Source organism: Carcharhinus amblyrhynchos, chromosome 13, assembly GCF_965287045.1.
Source record: "Carcharhinus amblyrhynchos chromosome 13, sCarAmb.v2.hapA, whole genome shotgun sequence".
Lineage (NCBI taxonomy): Eukaryota > Metazoa > Chordata > Chondrichthyes > Carcharhiniformes > Carcharhinidae > Carcharhinus > Carcharhinus amblyrhynchos.
Window position 1 is genome coordinate 59940886 of NC_137336.1, and position 22467 is coordinate 59963352.

Consider the following 22467-nt stretch of genomic DNA (forward strand, 5'->3'; position numbering starts at 1 on the left):
AGTTGAGAGTCAACCACATTGCTGTGGCTCTGTAGTCATGTGTAGGCCAGACCAGGTAAGGATGGCCGATTTTCTTACCTAAAGAATATTAATGATGTGTTTTGCTGACAATTGACAATGGTTTCATGGTCATCAGTAGATTCATTGCATGAGCAATATGAACTTGCCGTTGCCCTGAGACTCATGGTGGAGTAATCGAGCGTGCTTAGGTGATAGTAACATCTTTCGCTTTTACCCTTTCAGATTCACTGAATATTGCTATCAAAGCCAAGTGCAACCCATGTCTATCCAGCCCATGCAAAAACAATGGAACATGCAACAGTGACCCAGTTGAGTTCTACAGATGTACCTGTCCCTATGGGTTCAAGGTAAGAATGTTTTTGGAAAGCTATCAAATTCTCCACAAAAGTGGTAACGTTGATCTTGTAGCTAACTTTACTAAAACAAAATGCTGTGAGTACCAAAATGTTCAGGGTCGGACGAATTTCACCCTGAAAATCTTTTCAATAAGCTCAAATATTTGCCACATGGAAAGTGATGTCTTTTAATACGTTGCTACTCCAGGGACCAAAATCAACAACAGTACTGGAATGTTTCTGCAGTAATCGGAAGAGGGCATCTCTGTACATCTGCTACACATTTCCTAACCTTTTATGATTTAGTTCAGTTTGGCCCTCAAAGCTTTTGTTTTTTCTGGTTTGATGTCGACTTTCTTGCTTGGAGTAGAATATAATTGAAAGAAATTGTGTTTTGAGTGGGCATGCTACATGCAATTGAATTATAACGTGTTTTGTCATTTGGTTTTGCAGTTGAAATTTTGTTTGTGTGTTAGTAACCTCAAAGAGAAACTTTCTTTGCCTGAGCTGCACGAGTATTTTCCCTGTCAGTTTTTAAATTCCTCTTGAGGATATTGTTTGAAGATGCTTTTACTTTCTTTCATAGAGGACAGTTCAAACATCAATCCATGTCAGTCACGTTAGAGCAGTCGTTACTTACGTGGGATTCTTGATCTAAACTGTCAGCAGATTGTTTAATAATAGGGGAGGACATTCACAACTTTGGTGTCATTTTTGCTCCTTAGATGAGCTATCTAGGCTATGACTAAACCTGCCTATTGCTGCAACCATAATGTTGTCTGATTCTGCCCTTGCCTCAGCTCTTCTCCACGTCCTGCTTTGAAAGAATATCAGAAAATCTTCAATGCCTTGATTTAGATCCTCAGTATCGTGCTGGAGTGTCATCAGCTCAAGTTATGAGTTCAAGTCCTGGGATGGGGTTTGAACCCACAAAAATGAGAGCACTACTAATGGAGCTAAGCTGAAGCATTTGGGGACATGACCAAAGACTTGGTCAAAGAGATAGTTTAATGGAGGCATATAAAGTTAGGGAGAGAAAGAGAAAAGCTTGAAGGGTTCATGGTGTAAGTTCCTAAGTTTAGGGCCAACATGGTTCAGTCTTTTTTCTCAATTAGCATGAGTCGCATTTCAAGTAGCAGAGTTTGTCTGAAATCAAAGCTCATAACCGCACTGCCTGCATAAGCATGAATTCCATTCTAACTACCCTTATGAGCTTTTCAAACAATTTGCTAAATAATGCAAAACTTCAACCGCTATCTATTGAGAATTGAGTTAAGTTCCACACTTGGTGAAAAGGATCCTGAACAGCCACCAACGACGGGAGATCTTTATGCTGTATATAGGGTGGATTCCCCTATGTAGTGAAAGGTACAATTTTCAGCCACACTTCAGTCTACCTTAGATTGGTTGTTTTATGCCAGCACCCATTCACTCGGTATTCTAAAGTCAGAGTAGAACTTTTCTTCCCTGTCATCTAACGTTTTCATTCCTTCCCCTGAAGATGCCGACATGTGCTAATGCACATTTCACTTCCAAGTCAGCCCCAGACACTTGGCTCGCATAGCTGCTCATCTGGTGAGAACTTCAGTAGGATACTGAAGAGGCTGATTCTGTTCTCATCCAATATCCAGACTGGAACACTTTGCTGTAGCTTAGCAATCAAGAGTGGAAACCATTATGTCCCCGATCCTCCAAACCAGTTTAGGGATACCTCCACAACAAAAATAGAAAATGCTAGAAAGTCTCAGCAGGTCTGACAGCATCTGTGGAGAGAGAATAGAGCCAACGATTCGAGTCTGGATGACTCACCAAGGGTCATTTCCTGCATTTTTTGTTTTTGTTTCAGATTCCAGCATCGGCAGTATTTTGCCTTCATCTAGGAATACATCCACTGCCTTCCAGTTTGAGATCAGCTAATATAGCACAGAACAGAGCACAGTGTAGACAGCACAGCCATTTGTTCCCATGATGATTTTCCAATTGCTTGGGATCACTGTGCTGTGATTTCTACAGTATAAGTTTGCATGTACTTGCACTTTGGTTGACAACATGATTGGGTTCCCTGCTGATCGAATAACCCCTCCCCCCCGACACTCGGTTTCTCAAGCCCTCACTGACTTTAAAAGAACAATCCACTCCCATCTGGTGCCCTGCAACTCCCGTCAGCTTACATCTGTTAAAAGAGAACAGTTCACCCCCATCGGCTATAATCTAGCTCATGAGTTCTTTGGTTTCAGCTGCTGTACATAAATGATACTTATGGCTGTCCAGTATTATATCGATCTTAAATGGCAGCTCCTGTACTGTGCTGTGCACACAGGGTAAAAAGTGTCTGCTCTTATACCCGTATAATGTGAATTCAATGGGTTGTATGTGCATTACAAGTAAAAGAACTGATATTTGACAGCCAGCTCAGCCATATTCACAGAGGAGGAAGTGCAGGAACCCAGGTTCTTGGACAAGCTCAACAGCCATTTACATTTCCCCAACTGCAAGACGTGATTCTAAACCACACAAACAAATACATCCCAAATTCATGCCATAACCTCTGTTGCAGTTAGTGTCAATTTCCATTGACTAGAGAAAGGAAGCTTCAACCAAAGTTCTGTACCTGATTGCTTTCGTAACCCCTGGTGGGAAGTGCAGGGCTTAAGCGCTTACAGTTTAGACTTTAGGTTTTGATGGTCTCTGTGCATGAGCTTGCCAATACCATCCAGGCTTAAAAATGAAGACTGACCACTTGGGCACGATACCAAACTATGGTAAACCATATGTAGAATCAAATCCCAAGATGAGACCAGCAGAACAGGAAGGGAGAAAATTGGAGAGGGTGTGAAGGACTGTGCGTCTACTAATGCCGTTTTGTTCTCCTTTTGAGGGGACATCAGTAACTCCCCTGGATTTTTCATCCCCATAGGGTCAGGACTGTGCAGTTCCCATCAATGCCTGCATCAACAACTTGTGCCAAAACGGAGGGACCTGCCGCCTCAGTGAAGGAGACAAACGTGGATTCAGGTGCTCATTTAAATAATCAAATAAGTGAGATGAATTTTTGTTCTTCTGAATGTAAGCTCAGTCAAATCAAGTTTCATAGCTGAGAACTGAATTGTGATCGTAAAAGTGTTGCTTGTTATTAATAAAAGTTGAGCATAACCTGACATACAATTCACCAGTAATGAAGGAGGGCTGGTTTTAATGATCTGCCTTTGATGGGTTGAAGTCAGTGCCACATGTTAAATCCAATGGGTGGCCCGCCCACATCTAGCCACCTGCCCCTTTCCCCACTATACCAAAAGCAGGGATTGTGTTGGACATTCTGCCTGCCCGTGGGCTAATTGAGGCTCTTACCTGAGTAGTTAATGCCCATCTAAGGGTCTCATGGCACCAGCACTGGCACTTAAACTGACAACAGGACAGACCCATGCCAAGTGGCCAGCCCAGCAGATTTCCCAGCATGACCTCGTGTTGGGCAGGTGGTATTGCTGGGACAATTTAGTTGTCACAGAGTTGATGGAGGGATGAAGCTCATTGAAACATAGAAGCAGGTCATTTGGCCCTTTGAGACTGCTCTGTCATTCATTATGATCATGGTGGCTTTGAGAGTTAAAAGGTTTGAAAAATCTATAATGGGACATTGGTACTTTTGACTTCGTTATATTCACTATACAATGATAAATTAATACCTTTTATTGGGCACTTGAACTATTTGAGGATAAGTAATGATATCAAAACTGACAGTAGGGGGAGGGGAAGAAGGCTAAATTTATTGACTAAATTGAACTATAATATCTTTGAGGTGATTACAAACTCCACAACAACTGGACACAAGCTGGGTAAGAAAATGAAGAGTTTAAATTGACTCTGGGGATGATGAGTATATGGAACCAAATGCTCAGTTAGGCAGTGAGGATGTTGGCAAATACTGGAGGTCACTGGTGAGGTATGGTGGAGAAAAAGTAACCAAAACACACCTGGGGTCTTCCTGAACTGTATAGACTGTGGAAAGATATATGGGTTAGGCTGATTGGCCAGGCTAAATTGACCCTAATGTTAAGGGGTTAGCAGGGTAAATGTGTGGGATAGGACCTGGGTGGGATTGTGATTGGTGCAGACTCGATGGGCCAAATGGCCTTCTTCTGTACAGTAGGGATTCTATAAAGCAAGTCACACATGACACATCACTGATCAATTGGCCCTATTTTGCAGTTCTAAAGAAAATGATGGAATGAATAAGAGCCAGAAATAGTATTCATAAGGGGGAAAATGTTTATTAGCAATTGCTCTTGAATAAACCTCTGGTATTTCAGAGAAAAAAATGAACATTCAGCAAAAAGGATTTTCTTATTTTCAAAGCAAGCAGTTAGGCTATTAGCTTTGATGCAATGAGAAAATGAGGCCTTTGAGATTATTGGTAATAATTTATTTAGGAAGATGGTTAAATCCATATTAACCTAAAAAGGCTAAGCAGCAACCAAAATTTTTGCTTCAAAAATGCTCCAAAATGGAGCCGTGGACAGAAAGATGGTGGCAGATTCATGTCTTTTGCTGTCGTGTTAGATTTTACAGATTTGTTATCTTTTAAAAATGCTTTCCTCAGTGCCTGGGGCAAAACTGAAAACCTCATACTCTGAAAGTTGATAGTATCTGAAAATCTCCCTGGCAATTAATTTGATTTTACTGGGGGGTTTATGGTTGAGTGATTGCGCCTTTTGAAGTGTTATTTCTGGGTAGAGAATATGACTAAACTCCCATGAACTTTCCACAGTCTCGTACACAAGTTCAGAAGTAAAAATGTCACTCTCAAGTCTGGCCTACTGCATCAATAACACAAGCCTGAGACTGCTTTATTTACTCTGGACAAGGTCCAATGATCCAGTGTAATAATAAATGTAATCTTTAAATGCTCAATAAAATTCATATTTTTGACCTTCATTTGTCTACAAAAGTTTAGCTTTTCTTTACCAGAAAGCTTTGATTTCATTCAGGTCCCATATCGGAGAGTGGGGTATAAAACCTTGGATAAGAATCTTATCTGAGAATCTAAAACTAGGAGCCACTTTTTAAAAAAAGGAGTCACTCATTTAGGACAGGCATGAGGAGAACGTTTTTCTCTTAGGGTCATTAGGCTCTGAAACTCTCTCCCTCAAAAGGCAGTGGAAGCTGTGTCTTTGAATATTTTTAAGACAGAGTGAGATAGATCCCTGATTAACAAGTGGGTGAAAGGTTATCTGGGATTGGCAAAAACGTGGGATTGAAGTTGCATTCAGATCAGCCATGATCCAATTGAATGGCAGACCAGGCTTGAGGGGCTAAGTGGCCTACTCCTGCTTCTAATCTGTGTTCACAGTTTGATATCAGGAAGTCACAATTTGATGTCAGCAGTTCCCGATCATTGTCTTGGTTAAAGTCAATTTAAACATTGATGACATTTTCTCTTGCACATGGGGTGTACTATTGTTGGGTGCTCTTTTCTGATCACAGAGCTGTGTCTTAGTGGCACAAGTATAAAAGTTCATTCCCAGTGAATTTCCAGAATATTTGATCAAATAAGCACCGTGGGCCAGATTTCACCAGTTATAATAAAAGTAGTTAAGCCCCGTAGCCCTCACCCTTTATACCTCACCACCTCCCCATCAATTCCTCATATCCCTTCCATGCCAATGCAAATGCAACTTAACCAGTATCCACCATGGCAGATTACAGAAACCATGTGGAGATTTAAAAAAATACATTTAGGAAAATCTAAGATAGCTCTTATTCTGTGCACTGGATAGCGAAAAAAAAGCTCCCATTCCTGAAGTCCATTCAAATGTCTTTATATATCAAGTAGTTAACTTCTTATAAAAACAAACTTCAATTCATAGCCCACATTTTAAAAAAAACTAATCCTTTAATTCTCATTAAGCCATCACTCAAATTCTGAATCAGAACCCCCTGCTAAGATAATTGGAAGTTTCATTCTCAGTCAAGCTTGCATAGCAATGTAATGGTAAATAGTCTTTGGAAGATGTCATCAAATACCGCATGAACAGATACTGTAACGGTTCGCCTGTCAGTAAAAGCTATCCAGCAGATTTTTTTTAACGACTACTGACAACAAAGGCCATATTTTCTACTGTTTAAAATGCAGGCGATTTTAAAAGCACCAGGTCATGACAGCTAAATAGACTTTATCCCACCCTTCAAGAGTTTTTACGCCTCCTGCGTGAATCCCTTACTGTGGATTAAGGGCTGTACAAAGACCAAAATTGGGTCTGTTTGAACTTAGCACTTAGTTCAAATAGCTCTGCTAAGTTCTGGTTTCCCTCCTTTGTGAATCCCACCCTGCCCCCATTCATCCTCTGGCAAAAATGGGATAGGTCAGAAATGGTAGCAGAACTTCAGCATCTAGGCTCCACCTACTAGTTTTAAAGGAAATTCAGGCCCTATAAATAATATTGTCAGCAATTTTTTTTTTTACCCCTTCTGGAAACTGGGAAAATGTGTCCAAATGAAAAATGTTCCTCTCAAATTCAAGTCACCTCTTAAAAGCTACAGTCAGTGTCCGGGATGGAGGGACTGATTGTTGTTGGACAGAATAAGTGCATGGTATTTTCTGGCCGTCACCCCATGTCCTGTTTTCCAGCAGTGCCTTGCCATTGACCGCCAGTGGGGTCTTTCAAACCCTTTGATGCCTAAGGTGTTGTGTGGTTGCCTGTCCGGCCACCAGCGAACATGCACCCGGGGTCATCTTCAGCGGGACTGGAAGATCCTGCTGGCGGATGACCAGAAAATCCTGCAGAGCCTTTCATAGCAAGTGGAAAATCCAAAATAATTTGTTCTTGAGATTTGATTTTAAATTGAGAGGGAATAACAAATCAGCACTAATACCGTTGGCAGATTGAAATCCTGTCATCAACAAAACAGAAAGGATCAACTATATTGGAGTAAAGATTTGGTAAAACCCTTGCTCCCTAACTGTGTCTTTCTCTGTCAATTTGAGAAATACTGATTATAATGTCCTTCACTGAATCTCGTCTTAATTCAGTGCAAAACTACTAGAAGAAAAGTACAAGATCACATTCAAATTTGGTTCATCCAGCAACAAATAAGAGTCATCCAAGTAGGTTGTCTTTTGTTTGCTTTGCACTACGCCGCCACTAATATTGTAAGAAGTCTGACAACACCAGGAGTGGATTCACCTGACGAAGAGGTAAACCCCGAAAGCTTGTGAGTTTACTATCAAATAAATCAGTTGGACTTAAACCTGGTGTTGTCAGACTTCTTACTGTGTTTACCCCAGTCCAGCACCGGCGTCTCCACATCATGGCCACTAATATTGGCAGGAGTTTGCACAGGATTTCAGAGAACTCTCAGACTTTTGTTCCAGAACTATTTTCGATCTTAATTCTCATGAAAGATAGTGAGTGGATGGTATTGGGATCTATAAATGTAAACTTAATTCCTGCTCTTGAAGTCTTGGATTTTTCAGCCGCTCTTTTTTTGTAATGGGAGAGTAGGGCTATACTTTAAAGTGAGAGTAGGAAGTAGAGTGAATTAGCGCACACTCCATTTCTTCTCTGAGAATTTGATTCCTCTCTTGAAGAGCTGTAAGGGCCCTATATAAATTGTCCTATCAGTAAGATGGGTTCATGAAGGGCAAGTCATGTTTGACTAATTTGGTGGAATTCTTTGAGAACATTACATGTGCAGTGGGCAATGGGGAACCTTTGGATGTGGTGTATCTGGATTTCCAGAAGGCATTTGACAAGGTGCCACACCAAAGACTGCTATATAAGATAAAGGTACACAGTGTTACAGGTAATGTGTTAGCATCGATAGAGGATTGGTTAACTAACAGAAAGCAGAGAGTGAGGGAAATGGGTGTTTTTCTGGTTGGCGATCAATGACTAGTAGTGTGACTCAGGGATCAGTGTTAGGACCGCAATTGTTTACAATTTACATAGATGATTTGGAGTTGGGGACCAAGTGTAGTGTGTCAAAATTTGCAGATAACACTAAGTTTGGTGGAAGATCAAAGTGTGCAGAGGAAGCTGAAAATCTGCAAAGGGATATAGATAATCTAAGTGAAAGGGCGAGGGTCTGGCAGATAGAGTACGATATTGGAAAATGAGGTCATCCATTTTGGTAGGAATAACAACAAAATAGACTATTCTTTAAATGGTAAAAAATTGCAATATGTTGCCGTGCAGAGGGATCTGGGTGCCCTTGTGCAGAAATCTCAAGGAGTTGGTTTGTAGGTGCAGCAGGTAATTAAGAAGGCAAATGGAACTTTGCCCTTCGTTGCTATAGGAATGAAGTTTAAAACTAGCGAGATTATGTTGCAGCTGTATAAAGTGCTAGTGAGGCCACACCTGGAGTACTGTGTACAGTTTTAGTCTCCTTATTTGAGAAAGGATATTCTGGCACTGGAGGGGGTGCAGAGAAGATGCACTAGGTTGATTCTGGAGTTGAGAGGGTTGGCAAATGAGGAGAGACTGAGTAGACTGGGGCTATACTTATTGGAATTCAGAAGAATAAGGGGAGATCTTCTAGAAACATATAAGATTATGAAGGGAATAGATAAGATAGAAGCAGGAAGCTGTTTCCACCGGTGGGTGAAACTAGAACTAGGCGGCATAGCCTCAAAGTAAGAGGAAGCAGATTTAGGACTGAAGCGAGGAGGAACTTCTTCACACAAAGAGTTGTGAATCTGTGGAATTCCCTGCCCAGTGAAGCAATTGAGGCTACCTTATTAAATGTTGTTAAGATAAGGCTAGATAAATTTAGTAAAGGAATTAAAGGCAGGTAAGCAGAGCTGAGTCCACAAAAAGATCAGCCATGATCTTATTGAATGGTGGAGCAGGCTCGAGGGGCCAGATGGCCTACTCCTGTTCCTAGTTTTTATATTTATTTATGTTTATACAAACTGAGTTTGTACAGCCCAGATCCATAACTCAGCGCATATTGACACTAGGTGGGGAATTTTCCTATCCCAACCATCACGGGAATTGTAACAGGCGGGAGACGGACGATACAAAGGTTGTTGACCCCGGGCGGGATTTTCCATCTATGAACGTAGGACAGATGGAAACTCTCGCCCTAGATTGGCAATAGTAGGATCTCATTCAAATTCTGTGGGTTGGCTTTTATGGAAAATGTAAGTAGCACACCCTGAGTAACCAAAACATGAATCTTTTCTCTGCAACTAACTTATGTTACATCTTGAACATATGACAATACAAAAGGAGCCCTACTTTATGTCGAACTCAGGAAATGCCATTAATGGCAGGCAGACTTCTCTCTTTCTAATAAAGTGATGAGGCATTATTGAATCATCCCTGGGAACAAACTGTGCTTATTCAGTTGGGATAACTCTATTTTGTGTTGGAAATAGGAGTTTGTTGTCAGGTGTCTCTATTGGGATTAGAGTGGCGGAAATGGGGTATGTAGTTGAACTACAATCCTATGAGCCACCCTGTAAGGGGGTAGGATTAGAAATTAAGTCCTCAACCATTTGTCCAGAGAGATAGAAAGCAGTTTCTGTGTTAGTTGGATGGTTCTACTGAGAGGGGCAGCAAAGGGCTGAGCATCTTAAGAAGGAAATTGACCACATGAGTTTGCAATAACCAGTTTATAATACAAGGAAGTTCAGTTATTGTGCCCTTGGTCATTATTGTGTGATTAGATATTGAGCAGTAAAGTGTTTGTGGATATCCATTGTTGTTTGACAATTGATGCTGAACCTGAAAATATATCAAGGCTGGACCTGAGATCTTTACTTGGAGATTTTTGTCTCCTGTCTCTGGCCCTTAGTGGTGACAGTGTTCAGTTCAGTTGGCCAACCAGACAAAGAATGCAAATTTTGTAGAACGGGGAAAAAAGGAGGACAACGTGATAGGAATATTCATAATCACATCCTCACAGGTTCTTGTTGCTACCAAGTACTTGTTCAGTAGAATCTTAACTTTTTACGTATTCTTAAATTCATTTTGCTCCTTTTGTTCTAGATGCCTATGTCCTGCTGGCTTCGAGGGACAGTTGTGTGAAATAAATCCTGATGACTGCGAAGATAATGACTGTGAAAATAACTCCACATGTGTAGATGGAATCAATAACTATGCCTGCCTTTGTCCACCCAATTATACAGGTATTGATTGTATGGAATCTCAGAGCAGGGTCCCCAGCACCTGGAACTGCTTAGAGGTCTGTTTTCCTACAGCATCCATCTATGCAATACAAAGCCATGCAAACTAGAAACTCCCTAGGTTGATCACAGCAGCCCGAGGCTTAGAATGGGGAGCACATCAGCCACATTCCTCACTCGGAGTCCCTAATGAGTGTTGCTTGCCTGCAAGTGCACACGTGTGGTATCAGGTAGAACAAGTGTGGCAATAGCTTTAGTTTTGATGGGCCTTGTATTTAAATAGGCTGCAGAAATTCTCCATTGCCACCAGTGCATGAGGAGTAGCCACATAGGAAAGCTACCAGCATAAGGACGGTGTCAAATGATATTACCTTAACAAGATTCTCTGATCAGGATTTAATCTGGGCATTAGAATCATAGAATCCCTACAGTGCAGAAAGAGGCCATTCGACCCATCGAGCCTGCACTGATAACAATCCCACTCAGCCCTATCCCCATAACCCCAAAAATTTACCTGCTAATTCCCCCGACACTAAGGGCGATTTTGCATGTCCAATCCACCCAACTTGCACATCTTTGGACAGTGGGAAGATTGTGCCACCATGCTGCCCTGTTGGGAGAACTGGTGGGAGCCCTGAAGCTGGTACGTTCAACTGAGGCACTTACCTGGGCAGTGCTGGGATTTCCATTCAACTAAACCCCAACCAGGCAGAAATTGCAGCACAAGACCTGCCGACTGATTGTCCAAACATTCTTCTACATACTATACATTGTAGAAAAGGCCTCGGAGACAATTAAGAAACGGCTGTAATAAAATACACATTCACAAAGAAAACATAGGGTGTTTCAAGGCACTCTTTAAAATTCTGTCCAGAGTGTTCTGTGATTTCTAAGCTTTCACAATGCAGCCCACATGTGCGTATCCTTTTCATCCTTGAGAGATGGCATGTGGTTCCCAGGCGAGGATTAACTCCAATCTACACCACAAAGGATGGAGTCTATAAAAGGGATTAAAATCAGAGGTCAAATGATTGGGTTTACCTAATTCTAACCAGATCCACACAACTCAAACTCCACAGGGAATCTTATCACTTCAGCCTATGAATGCACAGGCACAAGACGCCCTCGCCTGGGTTAACTGGTGTAGATTCCATGATAAGGAGCCCAAAGGCTCCAAATATTGCCACTTTTCATGGAGACATGGATGTTATGATAACTGTTTTGCAATCCTGCAAGTGTGCCTGTCCTTGATTTTCTGGGGATGCTTTCAGTTCCAAACTGATACAGTTCCCTTCCAGTTAAAACAGAAAACTGCCATTAACTTGTCTTGATGAATATTGCCTGTAGTTCAGACCAGCACTCCACATGTGTGCACGTGGATGAGGTCATTCTTAAAATGTAATGCTGGGAGTTTATGTAGCAGGTTCCTTTGAGACCTCAGTGGATGGTTGTCCCTGCCCTTTTGCAAGTTGGCCCAGGCCCAGGTAAGAGTTACAAGCCATGGAAAACAGTGAAACAAGGAGATTTTCAGCAGAGGTCTAATGGAGGAGCTAGAATATTGGGGGACGTCGGCTGCTTACAGGTGGCAGCGATGCTTCACATGAGAAAGGCAATGAGAAACCAGCTCATGTTAAATTGCTCACTGTTCATCAAAATTGAAAATGGGAGGCTCCGATGAGCGACTGACGAGGAAAGCACAATCACCGCTACATAATGCAGGTTGTGAACAGCAGATCCTGTGGTATATCCCTGGAACATTAATGAAAATTGAATCACCCGCCCTTGAACAATTTCTAGAAGCTTTGCTTAGTTCTGGTACAGACTCATGATATTGAAAGTAGGAGCCTGTATTTACATAGTGCCAATATCATATTGTTTAGGACTTCTCAAAACACTTTACATGCGTGATTTGCTTTTGAAGGGCAGTCATTGTTGTCATGTATGTAATCACAGCAGTCGATTTTCTTACAGCAAGGTATCACGTGCAACAAGTTAGACAAATGACCAGTTTTTAGAAAATGTTGATTGAGGCAGGAGACCTATTTTTCTTCATCTATTGTTGTCAGATCATTTACGCTTACCTTTACAGGAGGACAGAGCCTCATAATATCTCATGAGAAAGTGGAAATTTGTCTTGGACCATTGTGCAGAATGGGCTGTCTGGTGTTGAATGCCAGTTACATGCCCCAATTTAGGGTGGAACAGTAGCACAGTGGTTAGCACTGCTGCATCACAGCTCCAGGGACGTGGGTTCAATTACCAATTTGGGTCACTGTCTGTATGGAGTTTGCACATTCTCCTCATGTCTGCGTGGGTTTCCTCTGAGTGCTCCAGTTTCCTCCCACAATCCAAAGGTGTGTGGGTTAGGTTGATTGGCCATGCTAAAATTATCCTGAGATGCATTGGTTAGAGAGATTAGTGGGTAAATATATGTGGATATGGGATAGGGCCTGGATGGGATTGTGGTCGGTGTAGCCTCGATGGGCTGAATGGCCTCTTTCTGTACTGTAGGGTTTCTATGATTTTCTATGATATTTGAAGTCAATTAAACTAAATGTCGAGTGGGGCATTTAAACAGGCAATTGATGCAACACCACCCATTTTGTACTAATACCCAAGAAAGATTTCCAGTGAAGTGTTCTAGCGATACAGCACTGCTTCAGTTAGCTTATTGGCATGTGAATACAGAAAATGAGTTGAAGTTCTGGAATGGTACTTGAGTATGTATCTGTCTGACTTAACGGAGCTAAGCCGATACTTCGCTGAGCTCATTTGTGTTTGGTGTCTGTGACGTGCCTTTGTACTCAGCAAATGGTTTGGATCTCAACACTCAGCTATAAGCCATGTCATGGTGCTGTCCAGAATACACTTGTGGAGGTAGGGTTAGGTGGGACGTTCGAGTTAGGTACGAAAAGTTGGTTGATTTTCTTTTAAAAAGGACTGATTTTCCCACTTCACTTGTTTAACACTGTGGAGAGTCAGTAATCTAATGAAGTTACTCACTTTGCATTGAAACCTTATTAATAAAAAGGGAAAAGTCAAGTGATGATCTTGCCGTACTGTGATCCTTGTCCTGCACCCTGATTAATTTTGAAAACTAAACCAAGCAGAAAAGTGGTGTGTCAGTGGGAAAGAGGCCAAAGGGCTTCTTAGCTGTTAACTTTTCAAAATTGGCGAGGTTGGGTAATCGACAGAGACAGTTGATGTGGCACTGCAGTTATACAAGTTTCATCATTGAAATCATCCCAAGGCTGTTAAGTACCAGCACTAACTTTCTGTGATGATTAATTACCAATTAATGTGGGAATGCAGCAATTTCTTGAAATGCAGAGAGAGGCTAAAGGTGAAGCCAAGAATTGATTGGCACAAATCATCCAGTAACTGGTGGTGACTCGCAACTTCCGACAGATCTCAAAATTGCAGTGTAATTTACATACAGAATACCGGCTTGCATTGAACATATTGCAATTTTGTAGAATCATAGAATCCCTACAGTGCACAAGGAGGCCATTCACCATGCACCAACCACAATCTAATGCTTCAGTTGTACAGAACGTCGGTTAGACCGCATTTGGAGTACTGTGTCCAGTTCTGGTCGCCTTACTACCGGAAGGACGTGGAGACTCTGGAGAGGGTGCAGAGGAGGTTTACCAGGATGTTGCCTGGCATGGAGGGACTGGGTTACGAGGAAAGGTTGGAGAAACTGGGACTTTTCTCCTTGGAAAGACAGAGATTGAGGGGAGACATGATAGAGGTATATAAGATACTGAAGGGAATAGATAGAGTCAATAATGAGAGGCTGCTCCCTAGACTGGGTACAATTACGAGAGGTCATGATCTAAGGGTGAGGGGGGAGAAGTATAATTTGGATGTGAGAGGAAGGTTCTTCACGCAGAGGGTCGTGGGGGTATGGAACGCGCTACCGAGTAGGGTGGTGGAGGCAGGAACGTTGCATTTGTTTAAGGTTTACTTAGATAGACACATGAGCGAAACAAGGATGGAGGGTTATAGTAGGGGGTATTAAAAAGGGTCAGAACCTCAGGAGACACCGGAAATGCAGACTTATAGGTTAACGTTTTTGTCTTTTTATTCCGCAGGTGGAGATCCACCTTGTTGTCAAACAAGGGGCATGCACACGGTGGGTCGTGCGTGGGCTGCTCTTGGAGGTTCTGGGAGTGGCCTAGTGCTTCGTGCCGGTGTTTGTGCTTGATCCTGGACCGGTAGACGGGCGCCACAACAGCTCAGTGACTAGCACTGCTAGCTGTGCAGATACATGGATTTGGGCCTGTGTCTGTGGGAGTTTGCGCATTCTCCCTGTGGTTGCGTGGGTTTCCTCCGGGCGCTCCAGTTTCCTCCCACACCCCAAAGATGTGCTCTTAGGCTGATTGGTTTACCAAATTGACACTATTCTCCCCTGAATCTGGCTAAGTTAGGGGTTCCACTCGCAGACACGCAGGGCAGGGTAGGTGTAGGAGGATGTGGCGGCGCGGGCTCGTTGGGCCGAAGGGCCTGTTTCCCGTGCTGGGTTGTTCTTTGTTTGTTCTTTGTTAATCCCACCCAGGTCCTATCCCCATAATCCAATACATTTAACCTAGCTAGTCCCCTTGACACTGAGGGGCAATTTAGCATGGCCAATCCACCTAACCCGCACATCTTTGGACTGTGGGAGGAACCTGGAGCATCCAGAGAAAACCCATGCAGATACAGGGAGAATGTACAAACTCCACACAGACAGTGACCCAAGTTGGGAATTAACCCCGGGTTCCTGGCATTGTGAGGCAGCAGTGCTAACCACTGTGTTGCCACCCAGTAAATTCTGGCCCATGACGTTATTAAATCTCAGTGACCTGCTGCTTCCCTGTCTCCACAGGTGAGCTATGTGAAGAGGTTGTGGATTACTGTGTCCCAAGCCTTAATCCCTGCCAGCATGGCTCCAAATGTATCTCAAAGGATAGGAAATACAAGTGAGTACAAAGTTTTTATTCTTTGTTGCAAATGTTTGGGTCATTTGAATCATTTTATCAATTCGGTCAAGCTTAAAAATAAATCAAATATCTTCGTAACTCCTTTGCCATCTCCTATTTTCTTTTCCAGCCTGGAAAAAGAGCCAGTTTATTTCTAGAATGTTTTTCAGTCAGATATACCAAAGTGCTTCACTCCAGTACAGTGTTTTGAAGTGTAGGCAAACACGGCAGCCAATTTGTCAACCACAAGATCCTACAAAAAGAAAAGATGAATGTTTAGAGAACCTGAGTAACAGAGTTACAGTGGTGCGGTATGAGGGATAAACGGTGGCCAGGGCATCAGAAAAATTTACAATGCCATGGGATCTTGAACTAGCAGGCATGACCTCAGTTCAATATCGCCATCAAAAATTGATCATTCCTGACACCTCAGTCAGTAGTGCACTGAAGTATTACATGTGTGTCCATGGACCAAGAGAGGCCTGCTCCCAAATCTTTCGTACCATGTTGCTCTGTGTCAGTTTTGATGAAGAGTCATCCAGACTCGAAACGTTAGCTCTGTTCTCTGACACCACCCACCCACCAAAGGTTTCTTTCACTCTTACTTCCCTCTATCTGTTTAAGAAGGTATCCTTGCTCTACTCTGCATGTTGTTATGTCTGAGATTAGGAACTTACTGAGTTACTGAATGCCACTCCGTCATCTTTCTTATGATCACCAGTATGATGATGGAATGTTGTAACATCAGTGGACATGAAGTTGCACATGAATGGGACTAAAGTCAGGCAGTGTCTGATCTGTGGCCTGTTTTCCGTCCCATGGACCTGAACAAAATTGAATATCGAGTGTATGGTAAAATGAGTGGTTCAACCAATTCGGTATCCCAACCACATTTTCCAATTCCGTTGCCAAAGTTTTCAAATTAATCATACCTCCCCCCACCCCATTCTCCCCTCCACTAATTTCTTGTCCTGTGCTGGTACTCATATCCTCCCTCCTAATTCCTGCAAACCCATGCTGTGTATAATTTCCAAATGAGAGGTCAAACCATAAGCTGCTCTGTAGCCAGGACATTACCAGAAAAGAATGTCAAGAGATGCATAAAAGGCGTTCGGTGAAGCTTTCCCATCAAATCTCTTCCCTACTCTACCCCAGAGATCAGAATCCCTCTGCTTGGGAATTGGCTAGCAATGGGAAGTCAGATTAGTGAGGGACAAAGTTATCTCTTGGTGATGCCATATTCTGGTCCTCCACTGTATGACTTTTCTCTAATTTCCTCCCTCAATTGTTTTGAGTCACTTAGAAGCATTGAAGAGCAGCTTAAGGTGATTTCCTCCCCAGACTCTCTTCGCTCCATGGGGAACATCTTGCTTATCTGCCTGCTCCCAGTACTTTGACCAAGCGGCCTTCCTTCATGTATAGACCTTGACAGTGAGCAGTGGGAGGTTATTAGCTTTGGAGGTAACTCCGATCCTTTCTTCTCCATGTCCACACAGAGGCTTTCCATTTGGGAATCATTTGATTAGAATTTGGGAAAGGTGTTGGTGGAGTGGCAATGTGGCTAGACCAGTAATCTGAAGTTCCCGGCGAATACTCTGTGGACACGGCTTCAGATCTTGCCACGGCAGCTGGTGGAATTTAAATTTAACCAATAAATCTGAAAGCGAAAGCTAGTCTCAGTAATGGCCACAATGAAACTATCATCAATTTCTTAGGACCCCATTTGGCTCATGAAAGTCCTTTGTGGAAGGAAAATACTTGGTCTGGTCTACATGTAAGAATTCTCACAACACCAGCTTGTGATTCCAAATAAACCTGTTGGACTTTAACCTGGTGTTGTGAGTCTTCTTACTGTGCCCAGTTCAATGCCAGCATCTCCATATTATGATCTACATATGACTGTGGTTGGCTCTTAACCACCCTCTGAAATGGCCTAGCAAGTCACTTGGTTCAAGTGCAGTTAGAGATGACAGATGCTGACCATGCTAATGACGCCCACCTCTCATGAAAGAATAAATTAATTCAGTGTGGTTTTGCAGTAATTGCAGCAGGCAGTGTCATTTTCCTGTGTTGGTTGTGAATTTCGCTAATCTTTCCCATTTGCAACAGATGTGAGTGCTTGCCTGGCTACACAGGTGAAAACTGCCAAACTAACCATAATGACTGTGTGGAAAATAAATGTCGACCTGGTGCACAGTGTATTGATGCCATTAATGGTTACACATGTGTCTGCCCCAAAGGTTTCAGGTAAGCAAAGCATCACTTCTTTGGACTTCAAGCTCTCTCAGCTTTCTGTTATTTTTAACTATAACTTTTTCTGATGTCCTCAGTCCTGCTGAATTTTTCTTAGATGATGTTCAGGTTTTCACCCTGGGCACTAAAATCAAACTTCCATTAGTCTATTTCTAGTGTATGGGGTTTGTGCGCATGTGGTTTTGTGTATTGTACATCTATGTCTGCATCTGTGTGTAAGTGTTTGTCTTGTTCCCAATATGTACTTTTTCCACGGCAGTTGGCTTAGTTCAGTTGGCTGGACGGTTGATGCAGAACAGCACCAACAGCACTGGTTGTACTCCTGTACCTGATGTGGTCTCTCCTCTCAACCTTGCCCTTCTCCTGAGGTATAGAGACCCTCAGGTTAAATCACCATCAGTCAGCCTATGGTCACCTGGAATGACAGCGACTTTACCTTTACCTTACAGTTTCCAGGACATAAGCAGACATACTTCCCTCTAAAAATTGTGCCTCCTGGAAATGGGGATCTTGTTATTGACCATTGACACAAATGTGAATGGGGAGAGCATCAAAAGCAGCTCCAAGGAATGACAAGGACAACTTGATTGTCCATCTCACCAGATCAATACAACTTTTGGATTGCAATGTGGGACCTCCCAGATATTTCTCTTCCAAGCCCTTCTGTGATACTAATGCTTTTCTCAATGGTGGTTCTTATCAGGCAAAAGTTTTGTATCTGTTTTTCTGTAAATGAATTCTCTGGTCTGATTTGCAGAGAAATTGGAACAAGTCCTAATACCAAATAGCTACTACATCATCCCTGGCATTCCCTGCCTCCCTGCCCAAATGACCACCATTTCACCAAACTCCATTTCCAGTTACCGAGCCACTGGGAGCCAGACATCTTCTGTTCTTATCTAATGCCGGCAAATTTTGTAGATTTTGCACAGCAGTTCAACATGATTAGATGGAGCAAGAGTTGAATCGCTGTCCACCAGCAGCACTTCATGCCACTAAATGGTATGGACCCTCATGTATCCACCTACCTTAAACGTAACTTGAACATGATGAAGAGAATAAAGTACCTCTGATCAAAGCTTAGAATCAGTAGCAAGTCTGCATTCAAGAACACCAGAAGTAATACCAAACTACAAGCGTGTTATTATCCATTTTTTCTAAATGGTATTATGATGGCATGGCAGTAATGCACTGGCCTAGCAATCCAGGGGCCCAGACTAATGCTCTGGGGACACAGGTTCAACTCTGACATTGGCAGCCGGCAGAATCTAAATTCAATTAATAAAATCTTGAATGTAAAGCTGGTCTCAGTCATGGTGAACCATGAAAACCATTGTTGACTGTTGTAAATATCCTCTGGTTCACTTTTTCCTTTAGGAAGGAAAATCTGCTGTCCTTATTCATTCAGGTCTACGTGTGACTCCAGACCCACATCAACGTGGTTGACTCTTAACCATCCTTTCAGACAGCCTAACAAACCACTCAGTTGTAATAATTCGGGATGGGCAATAAATGCTGGCCTTGCCAGCTACTCCTATATGCCAGAAAAGAATAAAGGAGAGAAAAAATAAACTTCAACCGGTATATACGAAAAGCATTGAGGTTGGCTACATGGGATATTCATGAGCATCAGTTGTTCTGATTTTCTTTAAAATTGATTGCTGGCATAATGCCTGACTCTTGTGAGTGTGTCAAGTGAGGGACCAAAGCATCAGTAGAGTCTACATAGTCATAGCCTGGGGCCTTGGATGACGTTACTAGACTATTCCATATGTATGTAAATTCTGCACACATTTTCCATCACAGTTCAGTGTCGGTCATGATGACCTCTATAGCTGTGAAGAGCAAATTGATTGCTCAGGCTCATGTGTGTTCAGCATTTCAAAATAAGAATCAGCATTTTACACCTTTTTTTGTCTGAAGTCAAGCATGTAATTGATGATGTCAATACTCTCATTATGTACAAAAGCATTATTCAATTCCTTACATACAAGAACAACCATTTGTAAAGACCAAACCTCTAACAGCTGGATTTACCTCCTGTGTCCATCCCAGCATTGATGAGTTTATTCATTCTTGAGGCATGGGCATTGCTGACTGGCAGCATTTATTGACCATCACCCAGAGGATAGTTGAGAATCAACCACATTGCTGTGCCTCTGGAATCACATGTAGGCCAGATCACGTAAAGATGGCAGATTTCCTTCCCTAAAAGAAATCAGTGAATCGGAATTGTTTTTCTGACAATCGACAATGATTTCATGGTCATCAGTAGATTTTTAATTCCAGATCTTTTTATTGAATTCAAATTCTACCATCTGTCTTGCAAGGATTCTAACCCTTGTCCGCAGAACATTAGCTGAGTTTCTGGATTATTAGTCTAGCAATGATATTAATAGGCCATTGCCCCTCCATTAGTTATCTCTTTCGGCATTGATACTACTCAAGGTACAACTACCTCTCTCAAAATGACGAATATCTTATTACTTGCCTCTTGTGTGAAAGTAGTTCCATTGTACAGAATGTTTTCAAGAAAACTTCATTATTCGCGATGGCACAGTGGTTAGCGCTGCTGCCTCACAGTGCCAGGCACCCAAGTTTGATTCCTAGCTCGGGTCACTGTGTGGAGTTTGCACGTTTTCTCTGTGTCTATGTAAGTTTTCTCCCACAGTCCAAAGATGTGTGGGTAAGGTGACTTGGCCATGCTAAATTGCCCCTTGATGTCAGGAAGATTAGTGAGGGTAAATGCATGGGGTTATGGGAATCGGGCCTGGGTGGGATTGTGGTTGGTGCAGACGTGATGGGCCGAATGGCCTCCTTCTGCACTGTAGGATTCTATGGTTGGTCTCAATATACAGAAATGATGCTGCAGCTCCTCTTATAATCATATCTATTCTTCAACTCACACTGGGGTATTTGTGCTCTTTTTGTTTCTCCAGCGGACAGTTCTGTCAAATCCACCCTCCCATGGTCTTGCCCCGCACCAGTCCCTGTGACAACTACGACTGCCAGAATGGTGCCCAGTGCATTGAGGTGCACAATGAACCTGTGTGTCAGTGCTTAGCTGGCTTCGCGGGACAGAGGTGCGAGAAACTCGTCACTGTCAACTTCATTGGGAAGGACTCTTATGTGGTGCTGTCTGCCTCCCAGGTCCGGCCACAGGCAAATATTTCGCTTCAGGTAGGTTATTTCAACAGTTTGACTTTCAAATCTGTGGGGGAGGTGGATGCGCTGCAAATGGCTTCTGCTGGCTGTGCTTGTGTACAGATTCAGTTCATTTGCATAATTTGACAATTTTTCTGCTAAATCGTGTATCACATTGGTGGGCAAGAATGTTGGGCACCAGGAGCCAAAGTTAAAGAGCTGGATAGCTGTAAAATGCTGTCTTGTAGTTTTGTCAGTTGATAATCCTCAAAGTCATCAGATTACAGGAACATAAGAACTCGGAGCAGGAGTAGCCCATCTGGCCCCTCGAGCCTGCTTTGCCATTCAATAATATCATGGCTGATCTTTTTGTGGACTCAGCTCCACTTACCCATCCGCTCACCATAACCTTTAATTCCTTTACTGTTCAAAAATTTATCTATCCTTGCCTTAAAGACATTCAATGAGGTAACCACAAGTGCTTCACTGGGCAGGGAATTCCACAGATTTACAATCTTTTGGGTGAAGAAGTGCCTCCTCAGCTCAGTCCTAAGTCCCCAGACCTTGACCATGTTAGAGGCCTACAGTGCAACACAAAGTAGTGGTGTTTTTATTTTATTAGGGAGAGTATTACCCAGGATCAATGTTCTATCCTGTTCCTGCTCAACAAGCTTCTCCTGAACCATCCATTCAAAATGGGTGCTTAGTCAGTTGTAGGTTCGAGCTCCAACATAATTAACTTTGGAGCATAGGAGCAAGAGTAGGTTCGTTGGCCTTTGGAGCCTACTCCACCATTCTTACTAAATCATGGCTGATTTGGTTGTGGTCTCAACTCCAGTTTCCTGTCTGCTCCCCTCATGACTCTTAATTCCCTTGCCTTATCAAAAATCTGCCTAACTTTGCCTTAAATAAGTTCAAAGACATATCTCCATTAATTTCTGCAGAAGAGAACCCCATTCACCAACAATTCTTTTGGTAAAGAGAACCTAAGAGAAAACAGCCTATCGGTATCCACCGTGTCAAATCCCCTCAGATCTTCAATGTTTCAATAAGATCTCTACTTATTCTTCTCGACTCATATGGGTTTAGGCCTAACATGTTCAACCTTTCTTCATAAGGCAATCCCCTCATCTCAGAAATGAGCCAAGTAAACCTTACCTGAACTATTTCTGAAGAAATTATCTTTTTTAAATAAGACCAGAACAGCACACAGTGTTCCAGACGTTGTCTGACCAAAACCTTGCACAGCTGCAGTAAAATTTCCCTATCTTTATATTCCATTCCTCTTGCAACAAACTCCAATATTCCATTTGTCCTCCTACTCACTTGCTATACATGCATCCTAACATTTTGTGATTCATGTACCAGGACATCCAGATCCCTCTGTATTGCTGAGTTCAGCAACCTTCCTCCATTTAAATATTATAATTTTTTTAACTCTTACTGTCACATTTACCCACATTATGCTCCATCTGTCAAATTTTTGCCCACTCACTTACCTTTTGCAAACTGTCTATCTTGTCTTCACAATTTATGTTCCTACAATAATGTCCTAACTACGTTAGGGGTTGTGGGCATCTCTGAAAGAAAAGCTGCGGTTTGCACATGTAGATTCAAACTAACA

The 22467-nt window shown here is 42.4% G+C and overlaps 1 protein-coding gene across 1 annotated transcript in view; it reads left to right on the plus strand.

The window, feature by feature from the left end:
* LOC145351942 (slit homolog 3 protein-like) overlaps positions 1-22467 on the plus strand; it is a 623540-nt gene that overhangs the window by 497659 nt on the left and 103414 nt on the right. Inside the window, exons 26-31 of the mRNA XM_080201750.1 lie at positions 244-368; positions 3274-3371; positions 10346-10485; positions 15353-15446; positions 17556-17693; positions 20639-20879. Of these exons, the coding sequence (XP_080057876.1) occupies positions 244-368; positions 3274-3371; positions 10346-10485; positions 15353-15446; positions 17556-17693; positions 20639-20879 (836 nt within the window). The remainder of the gene's footprint in view (positions 1-243; positions 369-3273; positions 3372-10345; positions 10486-15352; positions 15447-17555; positions 17694-20638; positions 20880-22467) is intronic.